The 25577-nt window shown below is 38.7% G+C and overlaps 1 protein-coding gene across 1 annotated transcript in view; it reads right to left on the bottom strand.

Annotated features, from left to right (window-relative positions):
* The window catches only part of sema3d (sema domain, immunoglobulin domain (Ig), short basic domain, secreted, (semaphorin) 3D), a 61648-nt gene extending 36326 nt beyond the window's left edge, over positions 1 to 25322 (bottom strand). Inside the window, exons 1-6 of the mRNA XM_020934719.2 lie at positions 25181 to 25322; positions 12094 to 12254; positions 6426 to 6488; positions 6200 to 6319; positions 5429 to 5522; positions 4692 to 4820 (exon numbers count right to left, since the gene is read on the bottom strand). Coding sequence (XP_020790378.2) covers positions 4692 to 4820; positions 5429 to 5522; positions 6200 to 6319; positions 6426 to 6488; positions 12094 to 12254; positions 25181 to 25322 — 709 coding nt within the window. The remainder of the gene's footprint in view (positions 1 to 4691; positions 4821 to 5428; positions 5523 to 6199; positions 6320 to 6425; positions 6489 to 12093; positions 12255 to 25180) is intronic.
* Positions 25323 to 25577: the final 255 nt, after the last annotated feature.

Raw genomic sequence — 25577 nt, 5'->3', positions numbered from 1 at the left:
CTAGAATCATCTATAGAACCACAGTGAAATGTGGACGCCATGTGTGGAGATGAAGAAGTTGAACTAGAATATATAGATAAGCGAAAATGTATTGGTATCATAACCTCAAAGTTAGTTTTGGGTGGCCATGTTTTGACAGCAATGACAATTCATCAAAATTAACAGGAAGATGACTGACATTGCTTATTTTCAAAGACATCCAAGGCAGTTGGAGATAAAAAAAAAAAAAAAAAAAAGTACTATTCTTGCTTATAAAAATCAACATCAGCATGTAACTTTCCGGATGTGGCACGTCAACTGCTTGATTCCATGGAAAAAATTTAAACCATATATTCTCCATGGAATTCTCAAAGTGTGAAAAATGAGGCTATATCCAAAAAAACAACATTCCCATGGAAACAAGCAGGCCGTCCTCCAGGCCAAGTAAGAATCAGGTTTGTGGAAATGCAAGCTTGCTCACAGTAAGGACGAATGTTTTTCTATCTTCATCTGTGCAATAAACACAACCATTTTGGAGGTACTGGCAGTGGTGGAAGGTAACAAAGTACAAAAGTAAAACTACTTCCTTGAGTACAAAATTTTGGTATCTGTACTTTACTTAAATACATTTTACAATGGATACTTTGAGAACATGTACTGTTCTTTCTTCTCCACTCCATTTTAGATCTGATCTGAAAAGTAAAAAGTACTTTGAAATAGCTGAGACTGTTTTTGTTTTTATCACATTTTATTTGAGTTTTCATCTCAACTTTGAGCAAACCAAACACAAACACAGCTAGAAAAATAAGAATCAGTTGGATCACTTAATATCAGCAACAATCTTCAAAATTCTTCCATCAAAATACACTATACATTACATTTCATCCTTTAATTGTTCTAAAAATCTCAGCAAAGTACTTTTTACTCTTTTTACTCTAGAGGGACTTTAATACTTTTACTTAGAGGGACAGTCCAGAATTTTGGACATAGAATCTCATTTCCTAGTGAGCCAGAGTGTTGGAGACGTGTGGAAACACTTTTTCAAATATTCCATCCAGTCCTTGTATTTGCAGAGGTCGCTGGTGCTAGGCTAGTGCATGTCAATGGCCATAGTTAGCCTGCCACTAAAAACAGTCTTACCCACTCCACAAAACACCCAAAGTATATCTATTATTACACCAGACTGTCGATGTGAATGTCTGTGTCAACAGAATAATTTTAGAAGTAAAACCAACCTTGCATTGAAGGATTTATGTCTGAGCAGCAGCAGTGAGTTGTATTTCTTGATAGAAAGCTTGGCAGCGGTGGACTAAGATCACCTAGCTTAACGGCAAAATAAAATTCGGCTGCTGCTGATAAAATAGTCCCTCAACATGCAGCAATTCATGCGATGCAAGTTTAGTTTTATTTCAAACATTATTCTATCATCACAGACATTCACATCGACAGTCTGGTGTAATAATAGATTTGCTTCGGGTGCTTTGTGGAGTGGATAAGACTGTTTTTAGTGACAGGCTAACTATGGCCATTGACATGCACTAGCCTAGCACCAGCGACCTCTGCAAATACAAGGACTGGATGGAATATTTTAAAAAAGTGTCTCCACACGTCTCCAACACTCTGACTCACTAGGAAATGAGGTCCTATATCCAAAATTCTGGACTGTCCCTTTAAGAAGATTTTTTCATGTGATACTTTTACTTGAGTCACTTTTTGCCCCTGTATTTGCACTTTTACGTAATTTAAGTAACTAAATTGATTACTTCATCCATCAATGGGTATTGGGCAATAAAAACACCTGGAATTGAACAAAGCAAGATAAATGCGTTGAATGCAAGCAGTAACATAGTACACTTTAATAGGGCCTGTACCCAGATTTTTTCCCATGTATTTGAGCAAGATGTGTCTTGTCTCAGTACAGATTTACAGTATAGTATAAGCAGCTCTAGAAATAATCCTGTCTGCATCTAATTTTAAAGTGTTCTATCATCTGATGCTAATTGTTAGCTTTATCATCAAGGCAAAACTCATCTTTGGTCTCTGAGAGTGGCATAAAGCACTAAACTCATCACTGTAAATAATTAAATTGGAATGCACAAGCTAATTGAGGAATAACTTTTGACCTCTGCAGACTCTTTGAAATCAACTAGTTCTGTTTCACGTTTTCAAGAGCGCTTTTAAATCAAGGATAACATTCTGAAATGAGTTAATCTCCTGTCACTATTCTTTATTGTACAGTATTAGCCTACAGCAGTCTGCAAACCTCCCCTCGCGAAGCTGCTTCCCTGTGAGGACGTGCCTGAGGTCATGACCCTGTGCCTCACTGTAAATCTTCCTGGTGGGTGTTGCTTTGGCTGGTGCATATTCTTCATATAAAAGTTGGAGCTAAATGAATGTGTGTGCTGTTTCCTGTGGAGTGGAATGCTACGCGCAGAGGGCACACACTGGCTCTGCTGTGTCAATAGTCACGGTATGTTCAAGTGCGCTCCGGATATTCCACCGCTGAGTCAGAGCACAGGGATGGAGAGGTGTGTGGAGAGAAGGAAGCTTTATATGAGACAGTATTTATTTAATAGTCAATATTTAAATAAAATATGTAGAGACTGAGTGTTGAGGAGTCAGGGTCAAAATTCTGCTTTAGCTTTACATTATATTTGTATATAAAGGTGCTGTACCTGATTTTGACAATCTTAAAAACATGAAAAAACTGTTCTAGTTCATTTTAAACAGTTTGTTGTGGTCCAAAGTTATTCCTCACTTATCTTATGCATTCGGAGCATCCTAATTATTCACCAAGATGAGTTAATAAGCGCTTTTCACAACTTTCATAGTTCAGAGTGTAATTTTATCGACAGTAAAGTTAACAACAACTAGCATTCTAACGGCACACTGCTTATATAATATATCTGTACTGGGACAAGAGAGATTTCACTATAATACATGCATCACAAATTTCAGACTTTTGGTCATTGCGCAAAAGGTTACCTTTGGCTGCTTAAGAAAATCATCCCAAGTTTGCAGCAAACATTTTGTATGTGGAGCGCCAACAAAGCTAAAATCCCGATCCCTCACTCAACCTTGGTTACGAATTTAAAAAGTCACCGCCAAAGCAAAAGGCACCAGTTGTTTGCCAAGAAACATCTTCCACCGCAATGCGACCAAGGCGTGATGTTGATGTAAAGCCAGACGAACAAGAAAGTGCTAGCTCAGCCTGTTTGTCTTCTGCACTTTTCGTTTGACAAACGGGATCCCGCTTTGATGGTGCTCCACAAACAAAATGTTCGCTGCAAACGCGGGATGATTTCTTAGGCAGCCAAAGGTTACCTTTTTCATCCTTCCTGTGTATCAATACTGCCCATTGCCTTCCCCTTTCACTATTTTTCTTTTCCTTTGCAGTCACACAGATCTGATTCCCTTTTGCAGTTATGAAGCCTGTTTTTCGAGGAGTTTTTCACCATTAGGACATCCAACAACCACACAATTACGATGTCTGAATTCCATAACTAAAATATGACAATATCAGAACCAGAAACAAAAGTATTATGGTTCAAAAGACTAGAAAAGATTGGCTTTGACAATAGACGCATCCCACTGAGACAACAAACATGGCAGTTTGATGCTCACTGTTTTGGAAAATCCTTCCCAGTATGCAATGACCAATGACCGAAAGTCTGAACTTCTGCATGTATACATGGGAAAAATCAGGTACAAGGCTTTTAAGTGTAATCTTATTTGTACATACAGTCATGTTATTTGTCATAATAAAAAAAATGGTTGTCCCGGAATACATGTGGAGTAATTGTGGCCATTTATGTTTGAAATATGCTAATCATAATGTAATAAGCAGGTCTCTATGGGCCAGCTGCACCTAACATCAAGTGTTTGGCACTGCCCCAATACCCACACTACACACCGCGTACTCCAGTGAAGTGTACATTTTCTTAAAGTGCACGAATGCCTGGCGTGGATGGGTGAAAAAAATGAGAATTGGGACACTTCGGATGACTGGTGTCGTCAGTTTGATGGAGGAGACATCCAAGCATCGTAAAACAGCTATCAGTGGTGTCGTTAAACTACTGTTCAGTTAATCTAAAAGCCCCACCTCACAGCCTTGGTTTAAAGTGTCCATTTTATGCTTTTTTAATCTATGTTGTAATGTTGTTTTCTCAAGGCAAACATACTTGGAGTTTGTCTCATTCACACATGTTTAACACATAAATCCTCCGTGTAGAGAAAAGAGAGAGGTTAAGAAAAGCAAATTTTATAGAAGAAAAAAGTCTAGAGGACCTATGGGTAAAGGAGGGTGTGTTCTGTAGAGATGTATGGAAGAGCTGTAGTCAGCATGTGACAACTATACCTGTGGTGAATGACGATACCGTACTGTTCAACAATTTAGTAGCAGCGGAGCTTTATTTAATGTAATAATAAATGTTTGGTGTCATTGTGTGCCCTATGGATATGGTGGTTGTGTATTAAAAAAGGACAGGGTATTTTTTGGGCTGCAGTCCAGAGGTTTGTGGTTTGTTTATCGACTCTTATCTATGCTTTTGTTTCACTTTGAGAAATTCTAATGAGTGTGGTCCTGCTACAACATCACATCACATTGTCACATAAACCAACCAGAGCCCTGAGTTGTGGATCTGAGAAGGGCTGCTGTAAGTATAGAACCTATATTTTCTGCTGTAAATAGTGAGTGTTGTGTGTGCGTGTACCATTGATCCAGTAGTCCTGTGAGATCTCCGTCCTAATGTAGTGCTGGTCTGGAGCTGGGCCCAGGGAGCGAGTGAAGGAGGCGTCTTTACCCAGGAAGTCTGAAGAGGTGCCCGAGTACAGGAACTGATCTGCAATAGACAGCACGCACTTTATCATCTGTAGACAGCACACTTAGCTTCAGCTGGTACCGCTATTCACCTGTTTAAAGCAGACCCATTCTTCAAAATCAACATTTCAGAGCTTTTAACCACGTTTTAGGTGTTTCCGTTTCTCATTTATCCTCTGGAAGTTTGCAGGTTGGAGTAATCTTTAATCACTTATTTTCAAAATGCCATATTGCCGATCAACCTGTTTTTACTGCCACCGGCATTTGCCCAATTCTCTGTATTCACTTTGTTCTCCATTTTTATTTTCTTAATCAGTGATATGCCTAGGATTCTGCAGCATCACACAGTCATTTTGGTACAAATGAAAAAAAAAATTACCTACTTGCCAGTGTGATTATTAGTTATACAGTTATCCATAAGAGGTGCCAACAGCTACATGGCTCTTTGTTGTGATGGCATTTAAGACTATGTTAGCTCCTATTTGTTTCTTTTTAAGCCATTTTAGTACTGAATACTGTGATTTCAAATGTGCAATTTATAACATAATGATCCATGGGTGTCATAGATTATGACTACCTGTTGTTGTAGATTATAACTTTCCTCCTGTCATGGTGCCTTGGTGGACTTACCTGTGAGTACTGAGGTGAAGGGCTGTACAGGGTCAAAGGGACACTTGAGCCTGCCTGATTCCTCTGTGTCAGACAGCAGCTGGAACTCCCCGTCCTGAGAGACAGACACGGATAACATATTGTGTAAGCAAGACACTAGTCTATGGGTCAAAAGTATTTCAAAACAGATTTAAAAATGTATTTATTTACTTATATATGTATTTATTTTTATTGTGCTGATTTGATATTGGAATATTCAGTTCATATTATGGCAAACAGTCTTAACAAAAGTACATTTTGTTTTGTTCCAGTACATAAAAGCAGATCTTAGACTGTAAATGGAAATAGCTAACCGGTTAGCCACTGTGTTCCAAATAGGAACTGCAAGTCCATTGACTCCAGCTCCAATTCACTTTTGTATTGAGAAAACGTTGCCACTGTCTCCCTAACTGCTACTGTCAGGCTCCTCATTTTGGTCTTAACACCAACCTACTCTAAATGTCTTCATGTAGTCCGTTCTGATGTTTTAATTCTGCTATTTTGTTTGCTAATCAATTTCTATTCCTAATATAGGAACTGGCTCCAATATGGGCAACGTCACACTCTTTTAGTTCACTTCTTTATACAGTTTATGGTAAAATTAAGACCACTCTGTTTTAATTATAAAACTTCTTCCTACTTTGGATCACTGCAAAGTGTTGAAACTAAATTAGATCTGTTGTTCAAGTTTTTTGTTTTTTTTGTTTTTTTCAGACAGTAAAAATCAGGTACCATGCCTTTAATGATCTTTACCTGTGTATTTCCAGTGATGCGGAGGTAGGCACAGATGGGATGGAAGGCCCCAGTCCCGCAGGTGTACAGGTGTGTGTGGTTGTAGTTGTGCAGAACCCGAACAAAGTTGGCACATTCCAGCTGAAATAAAAATAATGTCACTTAATCTAAATTTTGTGTTTTTTTTTTCCCCCTACCTTTGCTAATGGAATGCATGTCAAGAACTATCAAAACTTTTCACACTTACATTTGGGTTTTTGCCAGCCTGTCTGCACATGTCGACACGCTCCCTGGAGGCTGGCCAATGGATCTGAAAACATAAACCATTTTAATCTTGTGTAATATTAATGAACATTTTAATTTGACGTAATAAGACTAATACGAATGCTAAGAAGGCTGATGTAGGCCTATAGGATGCCTCATAATGTTTGAAAGCTTATTTATACAAAGTTGTTTTTAGTTGCTTGTTTGTTATAAAATGGTAGAAAGCCCCAAAAATTCAATATAAGTACATTTTCCATAGATGTTAATAAATTAACCCCCTACAACTCGAACAGTAAATGTGCTCTAACATTTCCGTTTTACGGTTTGTCACCAGCTTGTCACCATGGAGTTGCTTTCCCTGAAATGCTCCACAGTATGGCATTAAACACATCTATCATTCTTGAATTGCTCCATGGAGACAAGCAGGTGACCACTCTACCAGAAAAGTTACACAGTGCCCCTTTTACTACAAAAAAAGTACAAAAAGAAAAGTTCCACTAACCTCAATAAAGGTGCATATATTAAATACTGAGGCCCAAAATATACAGTTCCTTTCAGATTCACTGAACCATAAGTCAATATTGTAACAGACAAGCATACACATAGCTAAAAAATGTATAGTAGCCCTTACCCTTACACTGATCATGCTCATACATGTGTGATAACAGGCTTACGGTCTTACTGCATTACTTCCACCTAAAGCCCGCTAAGGAGAGCCATCGCCAAACTCAACCATGGGTCAGCGGAGCCCCGTACACACACGATTCTCTTTAGGATTCATAACTAACACATGCCGAGGAGCAAATCAAACAGAAACACTGCTCAAAGTGCCGGTAAAGTACAGTGAACAGTCTGTGAACAGGATCAGACAGGGTCCCATGGAGAAATCATCAGATACAAACAGCTGCAGCTTACAAGGCTGTGGTCAGGAGGGGGAACGGTGAACTGGAAAAAGTACACACAAGGGTATGTTGTTTGCGGGACTGTATGTATGAGGTACTTCAAGGGTTCATATAAAGTAGTGTTGTCATGATACTAAAGTTTCAAACTCAATTTCGATACTAAGAAATAGACTCGAATTCAATACTGATTCGATACCATGGTAATAATAAAATAACTTTTTTTTTTATAGTACCATCTGGGTTTATATCTGTGTAATCCCTCAGTCGCCACAGTAAATTCCATAGTGGTCCATGGTCGTATACTAGTCTATGTGCTCTTATACTTGTTCTGATACAGCTCAAGATCATTCTAAATCTATTCAGGAAAGGTTCATTTCTGTCCATTGAATGTGAGTTTTCAGTATTGATACTTGCTCCAATGAGTACCTAGTTTTAGTATGGATTAGTATTTGATTTTCATTACTTTTAACAACCCTAAATGTATGAGGAACTTAAAGTGTCCATACAAGGCTGAACTGACTTCTTAAAGATTTTCACTATGTTACAAACTTGTAGTGTAATGTTTGTTTCATTCACATCTGTTTGTGTAAACTTGGAAAGCTCGAAAAGCTCTGTCCCACAACGTCATGTCATGGGGTGATGCTTTTCTTCAGGAATGGCTTCTGTTTCACTCCATTCATCATCATTTCAGTGTAATTTCAGAAGGTCAAATGTTCACAGCAGCTAAGACGATAACAATAATTTTATTTTGTCTTGCTAAAATTATTACAACACCAAAACTAAAACAAAGACAGCTTTAAGTTACGAGTTAGATTCCCAGACCATTTTCTCAATTCCCAAACTGAGGATAAGGCCATTAACGATGTAGTATATTTCATAAACATGCACGCTACTCTCTACACCTGCCTTCTCCAGACTCTTAAGCACAACACACAACAAACTATCCTGTAGAAAACCCCTGATAATCTCGCCAAGTAAGCAGCTCCACTAAACATTAGGTTGTGTCTAAGCCCGGTGTGTGGGTCAGTCCTGGTCCCAAATGAGTGTGAACGGCCCTTATCTGGGAGGCATCAGGATCAGTGGAGAGGAGGAAAGGCAACATTCTGAACATTTAAACAAGCAGATAGAGATCACATAAACAGCAGTGCATCAGGCTCAGCTGCACACACACTTCACATGTGGCTCTGCTCCCACCGCACTGGGCCTGTCTGCAGTGGAGAGGGCTGGAGGACTTACACTTACTTTAGAGGAACTTCTGAGAGTGGTTTTATCAAAGCATTGTTTTTACTTCTACTTCTGGTTACACTTTACATATAAAACATACTCTGACACGCCAACATTTATGTTCAGCTTTCTCCAGAGAACTGCTTTAGTGTAACTTCATAAGTGCAACTGAACACTAAATAGCTAACCTTTTTTCTACTAAATGTATATGGTGTTTTAATAGCATTCCCTACTGTTCAAACTTCAAGCTCTTCAAGCTTTTTGTTCAAGAACAGTGACAAAGTGTGTGCTGTGTCCATGGGCCACAGTAATTTCAAGTACTACATACTACGTGACATCATCTAGGGCTGCTCTGACTAAAGTTACGTATTGTTCAAGTTTATTTCCTTAAATATGTAAAGTGTTTATTTACTTAACTTTGTATAGTATTTGTCATGCTGGGTCTGTTTGCTTATACATGAAGGGCTTGTATCTTCAAGGTATAAATTTGTCTTGCCTCATTCAGTACACACATTTTCTATAAGCAGCTCTTGAGGTAAAAAATAAGTTTGCTATGCATTATCTGCATCTACTTGTAAAGTGTTTATTGTTGTATAATCAGGAAGTGTGTGCTAGCATGCTAGTTGTTATTAGCATTCCTGTGACTGGTCTCTGAAAGTTGTGAAAACGCTCATTAAATTTATCAGAGCAAATAATTAGGATGCTCTGAATGCATAAGGTACGTGAAGAATAACCCAATGCAACTAAAGTTTTTCAAGTATACTTTTTTATTCTCAAAAGAACCTTCTTGAAATAAATAATGTTTTTGGTCTTAGTGAGTTATTTTGAAGTTGGTTGGATGTTATTTAAAAATCCCTGGATGCTCTATGCTTTTCTGTGACTTATTTATCTTCTAAACTAGACTATAATAGAATCAGCACACACTGCATTTGCCTTTGATTGATCTGTGACCTATAACCATCATGTGCATTCCACTCCAAATCATCCAATCAGGATGGCCGGTGTAGCGCAGGTGGAGGTGTTGTGTCAAATGTGATCTACAGCCGGTGAATAGCACAGGTTATGAGTTGGTCTGGGGAGATGTCGTGACTTGAACTTCCTCCAGGAACATCACTGTGAAGTGGGGTGTGGGGGACTTTAGAGACCTATACATATTTCAGCAACAATATGAAACACCTTTCTGTTTCCTCTATTTGCGGTTATGTAAATTCTTTTAGAGTTATTCAATTGCTGGTGATGTATTTAGGGCTTTTTAAGGCTATACAAATGTGTGGACAAGCGTGTTGATATAAGTTCTATTAAGTTGTCAAGCTGGGTGTGCTCCAGGGATGTCTGCTTTCCCCTTTAACTTTAAAGGGCCCATATTATCCTATTTCCCATCATTCTCATCAAAAACAAACCTGGAGCTGTGTTTTGTTTCATTCAAACATGTTTAACCCACACATTTTGCATATTTAGTTGCAAATAGAGTTCTTCTCTCAAACAGAAAACACTCTAGAGTAAATTTTGTGTAATATAGGACCTTTAAACATGCACAGTAGGGTAATGCTCCAGCTATTTGCTAAGGTGCTACAGTGGGGTTATCTTTGTTTAGGCTACATCAATTTCCCACTAGCCTAAAACACTAAGCCTCCAGCTAGTTACTCTTTGCCAAAACTTTTCCTTGAAATTTGCACTATTCTCAGCCATTGCTCTGATGATAATGATTCATAATAGGTCTTTTGGGTTAGCTACAGTAACCACATCTGCCCTGGGGCTGACAGGTGGAAATATGGCTGTCAGTCTGTGCCACAGGCCTTTCTGAACACCAATCAAGAGGGCTGGGTGATTTAGTAAAAAAAAAAAAGTATAATGTTTTCTTTTTGCTCATATTGATTGATCTTGAATTTCAGTTTGTTTTGGTTTCCTTTTCAAAAACAAAAATAAAATGCCTCTTAGTATTTATTTCATGAGCATAAACAATACAGTCTTTTAATCCGTATAATTTAGTCCAGAGTTTGAACTCCAAACCACATGCTTTTACTGACAGAGGATTGGCTGTACAGCTCTCGTATCAAAAACTCAGACCATGTCTTTGACGATTAGACATGACTAATTCTTTTGATCTTTTGATTAATTTACCTCGCCCTGCCCATCACTCACATACACATAACTTCACACAGAGTTAAAGTGAGAGAAGAACACTTTGGTTTTTTTCCCTAACATTAAAAAATCATTGTGTGTGGGCCATGGTGTGGAGTTTATTTTACCGGAGCCCACCACATGCCTTTTCCCTTAAATGCACAGTATGTAACCTTGTGGAGGTGGTCTGTATGATTCCATGGAAATAGAAACGTAAAAGCATGTTGTCAAAGATTCATCACTTTGCGGTTCAGATTTTTGCGTTTTTAAGCCCCCAAAACGCCATCACCATCTAAACGAAAGGCACTTCTGATAAAATATGTTGGCGTTTTTACATGCAAGTGTTCTCGTGTAAAGAGCCGTGAAAATCCGGGATAGTAGCTGGCATTTAGTTTCCCATGATTCTTAGTAACAATGTGTCTGTTAGGACCAAAAAAGGTGACTCTCTCAGTAGCTTTTTTATTAGTTATTACCTGAGAAAATGCTTTATGAAATGAATGGATTTGATTTTACAATCTCATTTTTTTCTTATTTAGCAGCTTTTACCAATAGTGATGGGACTTTTGGCTCTTTAATGGGATCTGAATCTTTTGGCTGTATTCATTTCAAAGAGCTGCTCAAAAGACTGGCTCTATCTTATGCACTACAATAGTAACAATTTAAAATTAAAATTAATAAAAAAAATAATGATAACAGAAACTAGAAAGAAAAGCATTTAGTTCTTTTAAGAAATGAGATCTGATTCCAGCTGTTCACTTTGAAGGTGCACAATGTAACTTTTCTGGTGGACGAACATCTGTTTGTTACCCTGATTCATCAGCGAGTTTCACTTTGTGGAAAATGTCTGACCTCGCAACATTAGAATTTGTTCGTTCAACAGTAGGTGGGTACTTTTTTTTAATTTAACCAGTCGCTGCTATTTGGTCGTGACGTATGTAATGCGCCGCTAACGGAGCTATCTGGTATATTAAGCTTTTCCCAAATCCGGAAGAAGGGCAATAATGTCTTTCCCCTTGATACAATTCATCAAACACTTTGTTCCAGCTTTAAATACTCGATCTCAGGAATCGTTGCCCGGACTCGCGCTTCTGGGGTTCTTGCAAACCGTCTAGTGTATTCCGATTCCTGACCTAGTTGCTGAAGAGAAATGAAATTGAGCAGAGGCACTAGGTGGCACCAGCCTGGATAGAAGATTATAGCTACAGGAGCAACATGTCTATGGAAACAAGTAGGAAGGCCAAAGGGTCAAATAAGAGTCATACAATTTAATAAATGAGTAAATAAATACTCATGATCTCGTGTATGCCGCTTCAAAGTCAGTGGCTGTGACCCTGACAGTGTCACACCAAAACCAAACCACTCTGATACAGCAGATTTAGCGGGTGCACTCTAAGCGAGGTGTACCTTCCTGGGAGCTTTGTCTGGATTGTCAGGGTCCAGCAGGTAGATGTGATCACGGGCCCCTAGCAGCAGTCGGCCCCTTTCCTCGTCGAGCAGCAGTGTATGGGAGTGGAGTCCATCTGAAGGCCCCAGGATCATGGAGACACTGCCAGCCTGCACCAGGTCTGCAACACAAAGAAGAAAAAAGGATGTGAGCAAGGTTTTTTTTTTTTTTTCATGCAGCCAAGTAAAATTAGTTTTGCCCCAGTACAGATATATTGTAAAAAGGGGCTCCATATACTGAGAATGAGAACAAATTTTATGTGTCGTCCACCTGTGGGTTAAGGTAAAAGTGAGTTTTTGAAAATTATGTTTTGACTATTATATCATTAATTATCTGTACTAGAAAATGACTGCACTATGCATGTTTTGAAGTTGTTGCCAAGGAAAATTGAGCTTTCACGGAAAATATTTTGGTTCTAATGTTACCCGACCTGAATCGTTTTAATCCCCGTTCTTCTTTGCCAATATTTCTACCTGCCAGAGTCTACATAGTAACGTGCATTATTTAATATCTTTTCAATTCACCTTTTTTTTTTCCAATTCCTTCCCACTTGCAACATCAAAGAACAAACAATGTGACTAATTATCGTGCATGTTAAAGATGTTTTGGTAATAATGGATAATATTTTAAGTGCACAGTTCTTGTTGTATCTTGATTTAAAGATGACTAATCTTGTGCGGTCTGGTACCTTAACTACTCACAACAACATTCATGTCTTTTAATGTTGACATCCTTATTATGCTGTCAATCATCTGCCAGAGTTTTCCCAAGAAGTATTTCCCATGGGGCCAGTGCGTGCCAAAGTAAATAGAGGAGAGGAGATAGGTGGATGTAATTTTTGACACTTTTGGCCCCCATTCAATGCCTGCGGTAGGGAGTTGTCAGTATATTTCAAGCTAAAAGCAATAACACAATGACAAAATTAGGCAAAAATGTGAGAAATGAGAAATAAATCATTGCTGCTTGTTGTTTGGCAAACCGAGATAACAGGGATACTTGTACATAAAACAAGAAATGTCCCAAGTCATGCTCCCTAGTGGAACTCTCGTACTCTGTCTTCCAAAACTGTCTGCATGGGTCTATAGCCTGCAACATGCTGGGCAACTTGCCAGTCTCAGTGTCAGGAGATTGAATGTCTCTCTCTACTCTTCATCCCCTTTGAGCCAAAAAAGCAGTGCTAATTTGAAAACTACAATGCCCTAAACAAGGACCAAAGCTCTCCTAATTTACATGATAGTTATTATTTCACAAATAAAATATGACACATTTGCTTGATACATTTTCTCCCCCAGCCTCGGGTGGCCTGGGAATGCCTTGGGGGGAGCTGGAGGAAGTGTGTGAGGTGAAGGAAGTCTGGGAGTCCCTGCTTAGACCCGGCCCCGGATAAGCGGAAGAAAATGGATGGATGGATTTTCTCCCTGTGTAATTTTTCTGGTGGATCACGCCCATCTGAAAATAGGGAGACTTGTATCTTTGTAAAGTACTGAGAAGTGTATGTTTTCGATTCCAGGCAACATAAATATTGTATAAGCATCTCTTGAGGCCAAAATGAGTCAGTTGTGTACTGTCTGCATTTAATTTAAAAAAATGTTATTGTCCTGTAACCACGAAGTGTATGTTAGCATGCTAGTTGTTGACAGCATTACTCTGCTCTGTTCTCTGCTGTCTTTCATCTTTTTAAGACAGTAAAAATCAGGTACAGAGCCTTTAACTGATGTAAATATATATTATAAAATCATATTTACCACAAGTACTGTCACAGCAAATGATATAATCTTTCTGCTCAGAAGCGTGCATTAAAAACAAACTTGTTTCATTCCTAACCTCCACCTCACAGATCCGCCTATGAGGTAAACGGCGCCTTTTCCCTCCACTGCCCTTGATCCAAGTGTTATGAGGAAATTGCAGGTTTGTGTTCATGATTTCCTTCTATGTCTCTCGCGTTATGCTCTTTGTAAACAACAGCTCAGTGTGTGTGTGTGTGTGTGTGTGTGTGTGTTTGGGGGAGGAGGAGGGGTGAGGGAGAAGAGGAGGAGGAGGGGGACAGGAGGAGTTTGGGAGAGGCGGAGTGGGTAGTAGGTGAGAGGAGGAAATGAGGAAGGCAAGAGGAGGAGAAGAAGACGGGGAAGAGGGGGAGAAGATAAGAGGAGAGGGTTGGAAAGGAGGAGTAGAAAAAGAGGGAGAGTAGGAGGGGTGTGTTGGGGTAGCTTTGAAAGGATTGACATTGAGATTACCCTTTTGGTGTGAAGAGGTTAGCGAGCGCCAATATTTGAACTTCTGCCCCCCGACCCCGGCTAATGCCCCTCACTCATACATCACGCACACATAGCCCGGAGATTAGCCTGCTAGCTCCCGGCTAACGCTAATCTGTTCGGTAAACACGGAGCGCTAAGGGTCCATTGAAAAGAACGGGGGCTTCAGAGGAGGTTGATTATGAAGGAAGACGTCAAACGAACAATGATCTAAAGTCCCAGAGATGAACTAGGCCAGGGCTCCGTGTCAGATGAAGTGAACTGTGGGATATCCTTCGAATTGTAAAGTTGTATCAGAAATGTTGGTATATTTTACCTAAGGCTGAGCAAAAATAAAAAAAATATTAATCGCATGAGTTCGAGTGCGAACAATTGCAATTAATCACATTTGATACGCAAAACTAATGAATGAATTAAAAAGTGGCGTATAGTGCACTTTTATTGGAAATGTAAATGAAAGAGCCATACATTTGTTGTGCAAACAGCATTTCTTTCACAGTGGAACCCTCAGAGCCTTCAAGGTATTCTGAAGGCTCAAGAAAATAATTATTGAATGAATTTTTGTACTACTAATATATGTTGTCAATATTTTTTATGCAGTGTGTAATAAACACTACTAGTAATAATTTCTAGATCATTGTTATAAACTTGGACTGATATTTCTTGGGAAACAAAGGGTTAATATAATGAAATGGAAATGGACCAATCACAATTTTTCTTCCAATGATATCTGGGTAAATCAGTGACTCCACCTGCAGCACTGAACTAAAGAAACACCTGCAGGGTCTTCGGTGGCTGGAATGAAGTTTGAGATTGACAGTTGTCTGAGTCAATCATATTTCACTGAGTTATGAGTGGGATCATATCACGAAATCTTCCGGACTTTCGCAAATACCTTGTATTAGCATTATGTAAGCGAGACTGCACTGGACACCTCTATTTGGACGGAGAAGAATGAGAAAGACCCTTGAACCAGAACCCGCGAATGCTCAGAGCCCACGGCTGGTTCGGCAAAATTAATGCATTAACGTTCCTTAAAGGTGCACAATGTAACTTTTCTGGTACATGGCCTGGTGGTTGCTTGGAGATGCTTTTCCTTAGATGAGAATGTCCTACAGAATGGCACTGAACTTATCTATTATGCAATTTATTTAACTGGTAATTTGTATAGCTCAAAATATGTTGAAAAGCATGCATTTTTACTGTTGGCGGGGTTACCTCTCCACAGATCTGACCATTAACTTTGCTTATAGTTTCACCCCCTGCTTGTCTCCATAGACCAACTAGAAGCAATTGGATCAATAAGAAAAGTTCCCACCTTCCATTGAGCGAACAAATTCTAATGTTACAGTTTCCACAAAGCGAAACTGGCTGATGAATCAAGCTAACAGATGATCCTCCACCAGAAAAGTTACATTGTGCACCTTCAAAGTGAACAGCTGGAATCGGATCTCATTTCTTAAAAGAACTAAATGCTTTTCTTTCTAGTTTCATTTTTTCATTTAATTTTTAAAAAAATTAATTTTAATTTTAAATTGTTACTATTGTATTGCATAAAATAGAGTCAGTCTTTTGAGCAGCTCTTTGAAATGAATACAGCTAAAAGATACAGATCCCATTAATGAGCCAAAAGTCCCATCACTATTGGTAAAAGCTGCTAAATAAAAAAATAAATAAATTAGATTGTGAAATCAAATCCATTCATTTCATAAAGCATTTTCTCAGGTAATAACTAATACAAAAGCTACTGAGAGGGTCACCTTTTTTGTCCTAACAGACACATTGTTACTAAGAATCATGAGAAACTAAATGAATCATGGGAAACTACTATCCCAGATTTTCACGGCTCTTTACACTTGCAGGTAAAAACGCCAAAATATTTTATCAGAAGTGCCTTTTGTTTAGATGGTGATGGCGTTTTGGGGGCTTAAAAATGCAAAAATCTGAAGCCACCCTCCAGAGTGGATAAGTTGAATACACTCCGCCGTAGCATTTCTGTCTACACTGCCCAAGATGCAAAACTCTGGTCAGATTTGCTCACATAGCGTACGTGTTTACGTCACACACCACACATCACGCGATGCCACTTTTGGGTCTTCTGTTGAGACCGTCATCATATAAACGTAGCCTCAGTCATGGTGCATTTTCAGTAAAAACGTTTATCATAGACGGAGATAGAAAACAATATGCAAACAACCTGGCAGAAAGGACTAAGTGGGCAGGGTTAGAACTCAAAACCAAGTATAGGCACTTTAATATATGCAAGTTTCTCAATACCGTCTGTACACTATTAAAAAAAATTGAATTTAATAAGCAAAACCCATGTGACATTTCATGAGACATGCATGTGACAGATCCCCAACATAAAACTTGTCAAAAGTATTCAAAATTAGATACTAATCATGTTCTAATTATTGAAATTAAATTTGACTGTCAGTATTGTGACAACACTAAGTAGATACATCAAAAACAAATTATGAATTGATCCTTGTTCCCCCAGTCACAGTGGCGACTGGATTGGAAGGGCTTCAGACATAAAAATCCTTCATTATTTATTTGGTGTTGTTAGTGTTGAAAAGTCCAAGATGAAAAAGCAGTGAGTGAGAAGAGTGTTTATAGTCTTTGCTAAATGAGTTTCTCTAATCCTTGTGTACCATGTAAATTTTTTGGTTTGTCTCCTAATCCGATAATTACGAGTACTAGCTTTCTTCATGGTAACCTCTACAGATCTGAATTGTGGATTGACTTGGAGATATCACTTGTTTGTTGTTACGAACACAATCATGAAAGCAAAAACTACATTGTTACATTCAATTTCTATAAGCCCAAGATCTTACAGATGTAGGTTCAAATCCCAGCAGAACTAGCCATCAGTAAGATAATATATTGTATAGCTGTTGGTGGCTGTGAGCACTCCTTTTTTCCAAGCACTGCATTGTTCACCCCCCACACTCTGAAAATGTCAAATATCTGCTCAGACAAGCCATAACGTCATCTGTCTGAAACGAATTTGCAGAGTGGAAAGTGCCAGCAAGATTTCAAAATACACTCACTTTTGTTTGGAAAATACAAAATTCTGAGGAAAAAGTGCATTGTCCAGGTTTAGGATCAGATTATTTAAAGTATCTGTGCCTGATGTTATAAACGTCAAAAACAGAATTAGTTTATGTTAAACAGTTTGCGGCAGTCCAAAGTTATCCTTATTCTCTTAACGCATTCCAGCATTCTAATTAATCACATCTTTTTGAAGCCAGAAAGATGTTCTGCTGTCATAACAACTACTGACATGGATTCAGCCTTACTTGGTTTGTGGATGATAAAAATGCTTTATAATTAGATGCAGAAAGCACAGAGCAGTTTCATTTTGAGGCTAACATTCTGAGTTAATAAGAATTGTATGAGATTGTAGTTTCATAAACTTGACCAAACTGTGCCTCCAGAAAAACATTTTCAAATCAAATATTGCTTTTGCTGCTAACAGGTGTTATGCTGATGAAAATTTATACTTAATTACAAAAAAACTGGACATGATGGACAGGAAGCAGAATGAGCCTAGCATTTTCTCATTTGGGTTGCCAGTTCCAGTGCTGAAATCCAGTTATTTTAAACCTGAAATTTTAAACCTCTCTCTGAACTGAATCATCACTACCCCAGCACCTACACCCAATTATTAGTCAGTGCTAGTGCAGCCTGTGCAGCAGAGGGAGGGAATTCTAGAGGCTCTGGTTCATGGCCTGTCCATAAACTGAGAATAAGAAAACTCAAATTCAAAGTCAAATTGTATTATAGCCCCTTTAAAACTTTAGGTAGTCTAGATTAGGGATGCGCTAATACTGATACTGGTATCGAATATCAGCACTGATATTTCAAAACTTGCTGGACCGGATCTCAGCTTCCAACCAATAGCCTGGTTGAGCATATAAATCAGTCTAATAAGACGTTTAATGGCCGTAGTCATCTAGCCTGATTCATCAGCCGGTTTCACTTTGTGTGTGTGACCTCGCAGCATTAGGGTTTGTTCGCTCAACGATAGGCAGGGAATTTTTTTTTTCACTAATCGCTGCTATTTGGTCAAGACATATGTAATGCACTGGAACGCTCAGTGGTGTCCAAGTAATTGCTGGCTTCACAGCTCTTCACAGATTGGCACGGTCTACAAATTCCGAGGTTCCTGCAAACCATCTAGTGTATTCCTATTCCTGACCTAGTCACTGGAGAGAAATTAAATTGAGCAGAGGCACTATGTGGTGCCAGTCTGGCTATTAGTCACCCAGAAAGTCTTCTAATATTTGAACTTTTATTTATACTAAGTTGTTCTGTAGCGCCCTAAGTTATAAATAACAGCTACAGAACACATTGGGACAGTTTTGTCTTATTTTATTTTGTCTTGAAATAAATGCTATTTTCAATCTCTGCTCTGGTATCGGTTAGTATCAGCTGACACTTAAAGGCATAGTATCAGAATCGGAACTGAAAAAGCTGGATCAGCTCTAGTTTAAATCATCTTTGACATGAGGCACATTGTCCACATCCGCACACACATTATGAACAATAACCTTTTAACAGAACTGATAACTTCACTTCGATGACACTTCTTTATCTCCATATGTTTACCATTAGCTGCTCATATCTCTGGAACCACAGTGCACGTGTTATTTGAAACATTCCCTCATATCTGCCGTCAAGCATCTCCAAAGAGGGCTCTTAAATCATTAGAATCATAAGATAGTAACAGTAAGTGATCATCTTGCAGGCACGGGCGGACTTTGATCCCAGGGTCTTCACTTGCACTGGGTGAGGTTGGGCTGATGTGATGTTTGAGAAGTCTTTTGAGGAGGGGAGTGTTCTAGAACAAATGGTGAGACGTTGACAGGAGGCTGCAAAGAGCCGGGGGAGAGGACACATCTGAAGAGTGCTTTTAAGTCTGAGAGATGAGGATGGAAACTGTGAGGAATATTGAGTTACATCATGGTTCTATCCTGACTGGTAAGGTGAGCTGTTACAATTGTACATCTGGATGTGTGAAAAATGTGTTAGAAATGAATACTTAGCCTCAGGGTTGTCAAAAGGATCGATACACCAATTTCAGCAAATACTTCCCAGCAAAAGCCATTGGTAGGAGAGTGGCATGTAATCCCCTCACTGTAATGTAACTTTGGGCAGGTCATAAGAATGAGGTACAGGTCATATCTACAGACTATACTAGTATATAAATGGACATGCTAGCCGCCACTTTCCAAATAGGAAGTGCACATCGGGGTGCGTCCAAATCCATCGACTTCCTCCATGTTTCCAATTGACTTTACATTGAAAAAATATCACCCCTCTCTGTAACTGCTGCTGTGAGTCTCATCATTTTGGTCTTAAAATGATCATATTGCATGATCCTGGTGTTTAGTTTGGCAATTTGTCTGTAAATAAATTGTATGGAATTCGGCTCCAAATTCACCCCTGTAACTGCAAGCCTCATGAGCTTCATTTGACTGGAGCCAAATGTCACTTTCCCTTAATCCACTTTTTTATACAGTCCATGGTCATATCACTGGTGAGATGATAAATTGTTATTGGCAAATTATTGTTGTCATGCTGGTCTCAGTAGTATTCACAGAGATACTTTATCTAAGGCACGCATCATCCACACACAGCGAGCATTGAGGCGTCTCCATAATTACAGCGTATCCACAACTTTCTTTTTTTATTTTGATGACATCACAGCACCAACATTGCATATATTCTGTACAATTTACTGACCTTATTACTGCATAACCCTCGCTCCTGCATTCCTTCACAAGTCATAGGTGACAGAAAATACAGAGAAAATGCTACCCAGATAAAACTCGAACTGAAACTTGATACTCATTTCAGTTTTAAAAATCGTTGGGCCTACTTATGATTTCACACACTGATCCTAATGTATGGTGCAAAAGTGTCTTAAATCAGTGTGACCTGTGTGAGTGATGACCCCAGTCTAGTGTCTGAGGACTCAGCAGCAGATGTTGAAAAATACTTTTTAGACAGACAACTGCCAACACTTACTTTTCCACATTGTTATAAGACTGTTTCTTTGAAGGGTTACACAGGACTGCAACATGGTCACCCATCTCATCTGAGTTCAGTTTGCACAAGTGGCATGAAGGAGGGTTCAAATGGCCACAGTTACCCACAAAGACACCAAGCAATAAACAAGTTCCATCTAATTGCACTGCAGGCAAAACAACAGAGGTTATGCACTGACATCATTGTATTTGAAAAATGCCCAACTTTCTGACAGAGTGGCAGAACTATGAACACTTGGGCAGAATAACAGACAAAATGTGTTTCTTTGTTTTCGTTGACTCATTTTTTTGTCCATGGAGATTTACGTCAAAATGGAAACTGAAAGTAGTTCCATTGTTGTGCAGGGCTTAGCTAACTTATTAGCGCACGAGGGGGAGATAAAGGACACTTCAACCTCGCCCCATAATAATAAATATCCTCAACACACGAACCCAGGAACATGTTGTTTAAGAGAGAAAGGTTCAGTTCAACTGTGTGTGATCCCATAGGCTGTATCAGTGATAAATGTGAGTGTGTCCTGCGCTGTTCCTGTTGTTTCACTCTTAACTGGTTTTCTACTACTGTTCCAATTTATTTTGTTTTGCTTTAGATGTCAAGTACAAACTAAGCATTTAGCAGACACTTTTATAAGTGTTACTAAGATGTAGCAGCTCTTTATATGTGCTTTGAGCCTTTATAGAAGAAAATGTCATTATTCACCATTGACACTCATGTAATGTTCTAAGAATTTGAAAGTCATAATATTATCTTAGCGTGACCAGAATTTCCAAATAAAAAACTGGGACATCCCTGTTTTTTGGTGGTTGGTAATAACCAACAAACAAACAATAAAATTGTGAAACGAGTACGTAATGAAGGAAAATTGTTGAGCAGAAACCGTTCATGACTAACATGTGAGTCAGTATAGTTAACATTTTCTTTGTGTTTTGGTCATTTTTAGGCAGCTTTCTTGTATTTTACTGTAACAAATTGAAATTTATGCTTATCTTTATTGGTCAAAAATAGACACCTGGGGCATTTCTTATATAAAACTGGGACAAATCACTGGTTTTGGATAAATCTGCTGAGACAGGGACATATGGCTCAAAACTGGGACTGTTTCGGGTAAAAAGGGACGTCTAGTCATCCTGTGTTATCTGCATAACCTCTATGTCAAACACATTTGGCCCTCGATATAATTATATTTGGCCAGCGAGATCATATCAAATATATATTAGAGCTGGCCCGCCGGCTACAGATAGGCTATAGAGACATTATTTATTTAAAATTTAGTTATTATTTTATATTATTCTTGTTCTGGATTCAATGTTTAAGCAAAACTATTATTAAACATTTATTTTGATAAGAAAAGGTTTAATATTACATATCTCGAAAGAAGAGAAAACATGCAGATGTTGTTGAAATTTTTCAATAAATATTTAGTTTGGCTCAAGACTTGGTCCCAGTTTGTAATTTTGGCCTCTGTGAATTTGAGTTTGACACCCTGCTCTATAACCTCAGCACCAAAAACATGACATTGTGTGCATCTGTAAGCTTTCATTGGCCAAATATAAAATCTAAATTACGTTCAAAGTTCGTGGCAGCTAAATATGTGATACATGTGAATGGACTGTCTGGTTATGATTTACTCTAGCTTTTACCTGAGTTTGCATTCACTCCGACTATCTTTGGCAGCTCTAAACTTTAAGAGCAGGTTTAAGAAAACCTTTGGCCCTCTATCAGTGAAACAACCCCATCATTTCACCCTCTGCTCCTGGTGGAACGGCCTGCTGGGTAAGCCCTGTCTGCAGCCTTCATGATAGCTAGCTAATTACACTGATACTATTTATGTTGGACACCCAGAACATGGACGTACATCTATTTCCAGAGTCTTAGAAGCAACCGTTTTGGAGATTGAAGTCTGGGTGAGTTTTCTTTAGGTTCACAGTGGGGATTGGATTTTTATGGAGCGCGACGCTAGCATGCTTTCTTTGCGGTGATAAATAGGGACTTTGAAGTACTGTTTCCACTACAACTCAAAGCTACGAGCAGTAATTTACCCCCGGGATGGTGATTTAGGGGAGATTGGCTAATGCAGAGAAGACTGAGTAAACCTGCTAGCGTGCTACGTTACAAGAGCTTTGGAATTATGGGATATCTCAGCCATCGGCGCTGTCTGTATTCGAAGTGATCCATGCGTTGCTAAAATCCCACATAAAGGTCTGGCCAAGAACAGCAGATTACTCAATAGGGCTTAGGAATCATATAGCCAAGAGCCTACGAGACAGTCTGATCTTTCTGTAAGGCAAATCTCATTCACCAAATTGTATTATTTATTTAACAACATGTTAACAGCCACTCTGCGCTGCCGGACTTGGAGAAATCCTTTGGGTCTGGACTTCCTTTTTTCCTTTTTCATTTTGCAATGAATATGAACAAGGACTGACCCAATAATGAAGAAAATAGTGCACAGTGAGGCCTGTCCACACAGCGCACCAGATTCTAAAATATGTAGAATTTGTTTGAATAGCATTTGGTTGGGGAGTACAGGTTAACTCAGGCCAGAACCAAGCATGTTCCTACAATGAGATTTATTTATTTCAGTGAAATATGTGAAACAAACGAGCTCATTTGTCACCTGTAATTTACAAACAAAATTACATATTTCTAACCTCAGATTAACAGTTTGGTGATACACTCTATAATTCTGCAGTGTTTTCCAGTCCCTTGTGAAATTTTGTCCTTTCTTATTTCCTCAAAATCAGTCATATTTGTTTTGATATGCACAGACCAAGCATGTCCCTAATCTACCCGTCAACCAAACCCATCTGAACTCGAGGAGATTCACCGGTGACCAGTCAAATCTGTATCAAAGTACTGAAGAAGTGTGTAAGAATAAAATGTAAAATATTGTTTAATATCACAAAATACTCCTTGTGATGTCATGTGGTAATACAGAAAGTGCTCCACTGTGTTTTTAAACTCCATACACCTTCACTAGAATCATTTGGATAATTTCTGCCCTGGAATTTCCAGTCTTTACTGAACAAAAGGTAAAAGGAGCTGACAAGTGAACTTGAAAACTACTACTTCATGACATCACAAGATGAAACAGAGCAGTTTGAGCTTGACTAATAATAAAGGATTATTCAAGTATGTGTGAATGGATTAAATCACAACTCTGGTATGTTTTTGAGGAGGTAACAACATTCTAACATGGTTTGAAGCTCATAAGGGTTTTAAACTTTTAAGTACTTCTACAGTTTGTCATGTCCAATATCGGCTGTGCCTTTGTAAATTTCATGACAAAAGTTTTGATATTTGGAAATTAAATTAAAATAGTTGTTTATGTGTGTGTTTTTGTTTTGTTGGTCAAATTCATTTCTATGGTTTTCACTTTTAACCCAAAGTGTGGCAGATTTGAGCGATGATGATGACGTCTTTCATTTTGCACATCTAGTCAGGGATTATTTTTCATTCATTTCAATCTATATATAGTACATAGAGAAGAATATGAAAACAAAGGGCAAACTCGATTCATGCACTTTGAATGTACATTTATAGGATTACTCAAAAGGGAGTGGGATGAAGTAATACTTATGTTATCCCAGCCCTGTCTTGTGCATGACAGGACTTTACCATGTGGCTTGCCAAGCTCCACAGACCAAAACTGAGTGAAGAGTGAATATGAACTCAATTTATACAACGGCTTAGGATTTGATGGAGGAGTAATGAAAAAAATGTGAAAAAAAAAACTGTGACAAGTACTGTAAGTCTACATCATAGAACTCACACCAAGCAACAGAAATAGTAGTAGTAGTAGTAGCAATAGTAGTAGAAGTAGCAGGAGTAGTAGCAACAGTAGTAATAGTAGCAATACTAGTAGTAAGAGTAGTAGAAGCAGTAGTAGTAGTAGTAGTAGTAGTAGTAGTAGTAGTAGTAGTAGTAGTAGTAGTAGAAGCAGTAGGAGTAGTGGTAGCAGCAGTAATGGTAATAGCAGTCATAGCAGTAGTAGTAATCATAGTAGAAGTAGTAATAGTAGTAGCAGCAGCAGTAGTAGTAGCAGCAGTGGTAGTAGTTGCAGTAGTAGTACACGCAGTAGTAGTAGTAATAGCAGTGGTAGTAGCAGTAGTAGGAGCCTATTAGCAGTAGTAGTAGCAGTGTAGGAGCGGTAGTAGTAAAAGTAGTAGTATAAGAAGTAAAATAGTAGTGGGATTAATAGCAACAGCAGCAGTAGTAGTAGTAGTAAATGTAGTAATAGTATAGTAGTAGTAATAGCAGTGGTAGTAGCAGTAGTAGTAGCAGCCTATTAGTAGTAGTAGTAGCAGCCTATTAGCAGTGGTAGTAGTAATAGTAGTGTGGAAGGGGTAGTAGTAAAAGTAGTAGTAGTATAAGAAGTAAAATAGTAGTAGTATTAATAGCAGCAGCAGCAGCAGTAGTAGTAGTAAATGTAGTAATAGTATAGTAGTAGTAATAGCAGTGGTAGTAGCAGTAGTAGTAGCCTAAAAGCAGTAGTAGTAGTAGTAATAGCAGTGTAGTAAGGGTAGTAGTAAAAGTAATAGTAGCATAAGAAGTAAAATAGTAGTGTAGCAGATGTAGTAGTAGTAGTACAAGAAGTAAAATAGTAGTAGTATTAGCAATAGTCGTAGCAGTAGCAATAGTAGTAATAGTAACAGTAGTAGCAGCAGTAGTAGTAAAAGTAACAGTAGTAGCAGCAGTAGTAGTAGTAGTAATTGTAGTAATACTGTTTAGTTCTTACCTTTATAGCTCAGTTTGACTCGGGGGACACTCTGCTTGTAGCTCGTCCCTGCAGATAAAACCGTCCATTCTGTCACTCCAATGATCACCAGCAGCACATGTCCCAACCCTGTCCTCCGTTGGACACGAGTGGAGCTGGACATTGTCCCAACTGTCTTGTCCAATTGTCCAATGTCCCTGTGTCCTCAGCCCTGCAAGAGAGAAGAGGATAGCCTATTCACTCCCTTCACCAAGGAACCAAGGAAGAATCCCACCCGTCATTCTTAGTCATTCTACATCAGCTGTTGCACCCTCTTCCCTTTGTGTTGCGCTGAAATCTGTTTGCCCAAAAACAAAGGTCGCCTCAAACAAAGATCCTCCCCCTTCTACAATAGCTTTTGAAACTGATAAATCATTTA

This window comes from Boleophthalmus pectinirostris, unplaced genomic scaffold, assembly GCF_026225935.1.
Source record: "Boleophthalmus pectinirostris isolate CB_2022bp ecotype Guang Dong unplaced genomic scaffold, ASM2622593v1 HiC_scaffold_2, whole genome shotgun sequence".
NCBI classification, from domain to species: domain Eukaryota; kingdom Metazoa; phylum Chordata; class Actinopteri; order Gobiiformes; family Gobiidae; genus Boleophthalmus; species Boleophthalmus pectinirostris.
The sequence above is the reverse complement of the archived record's forward strand: the minus strand, read 5'-3'. Positions and strand labels throughout refer to the sequence as shown.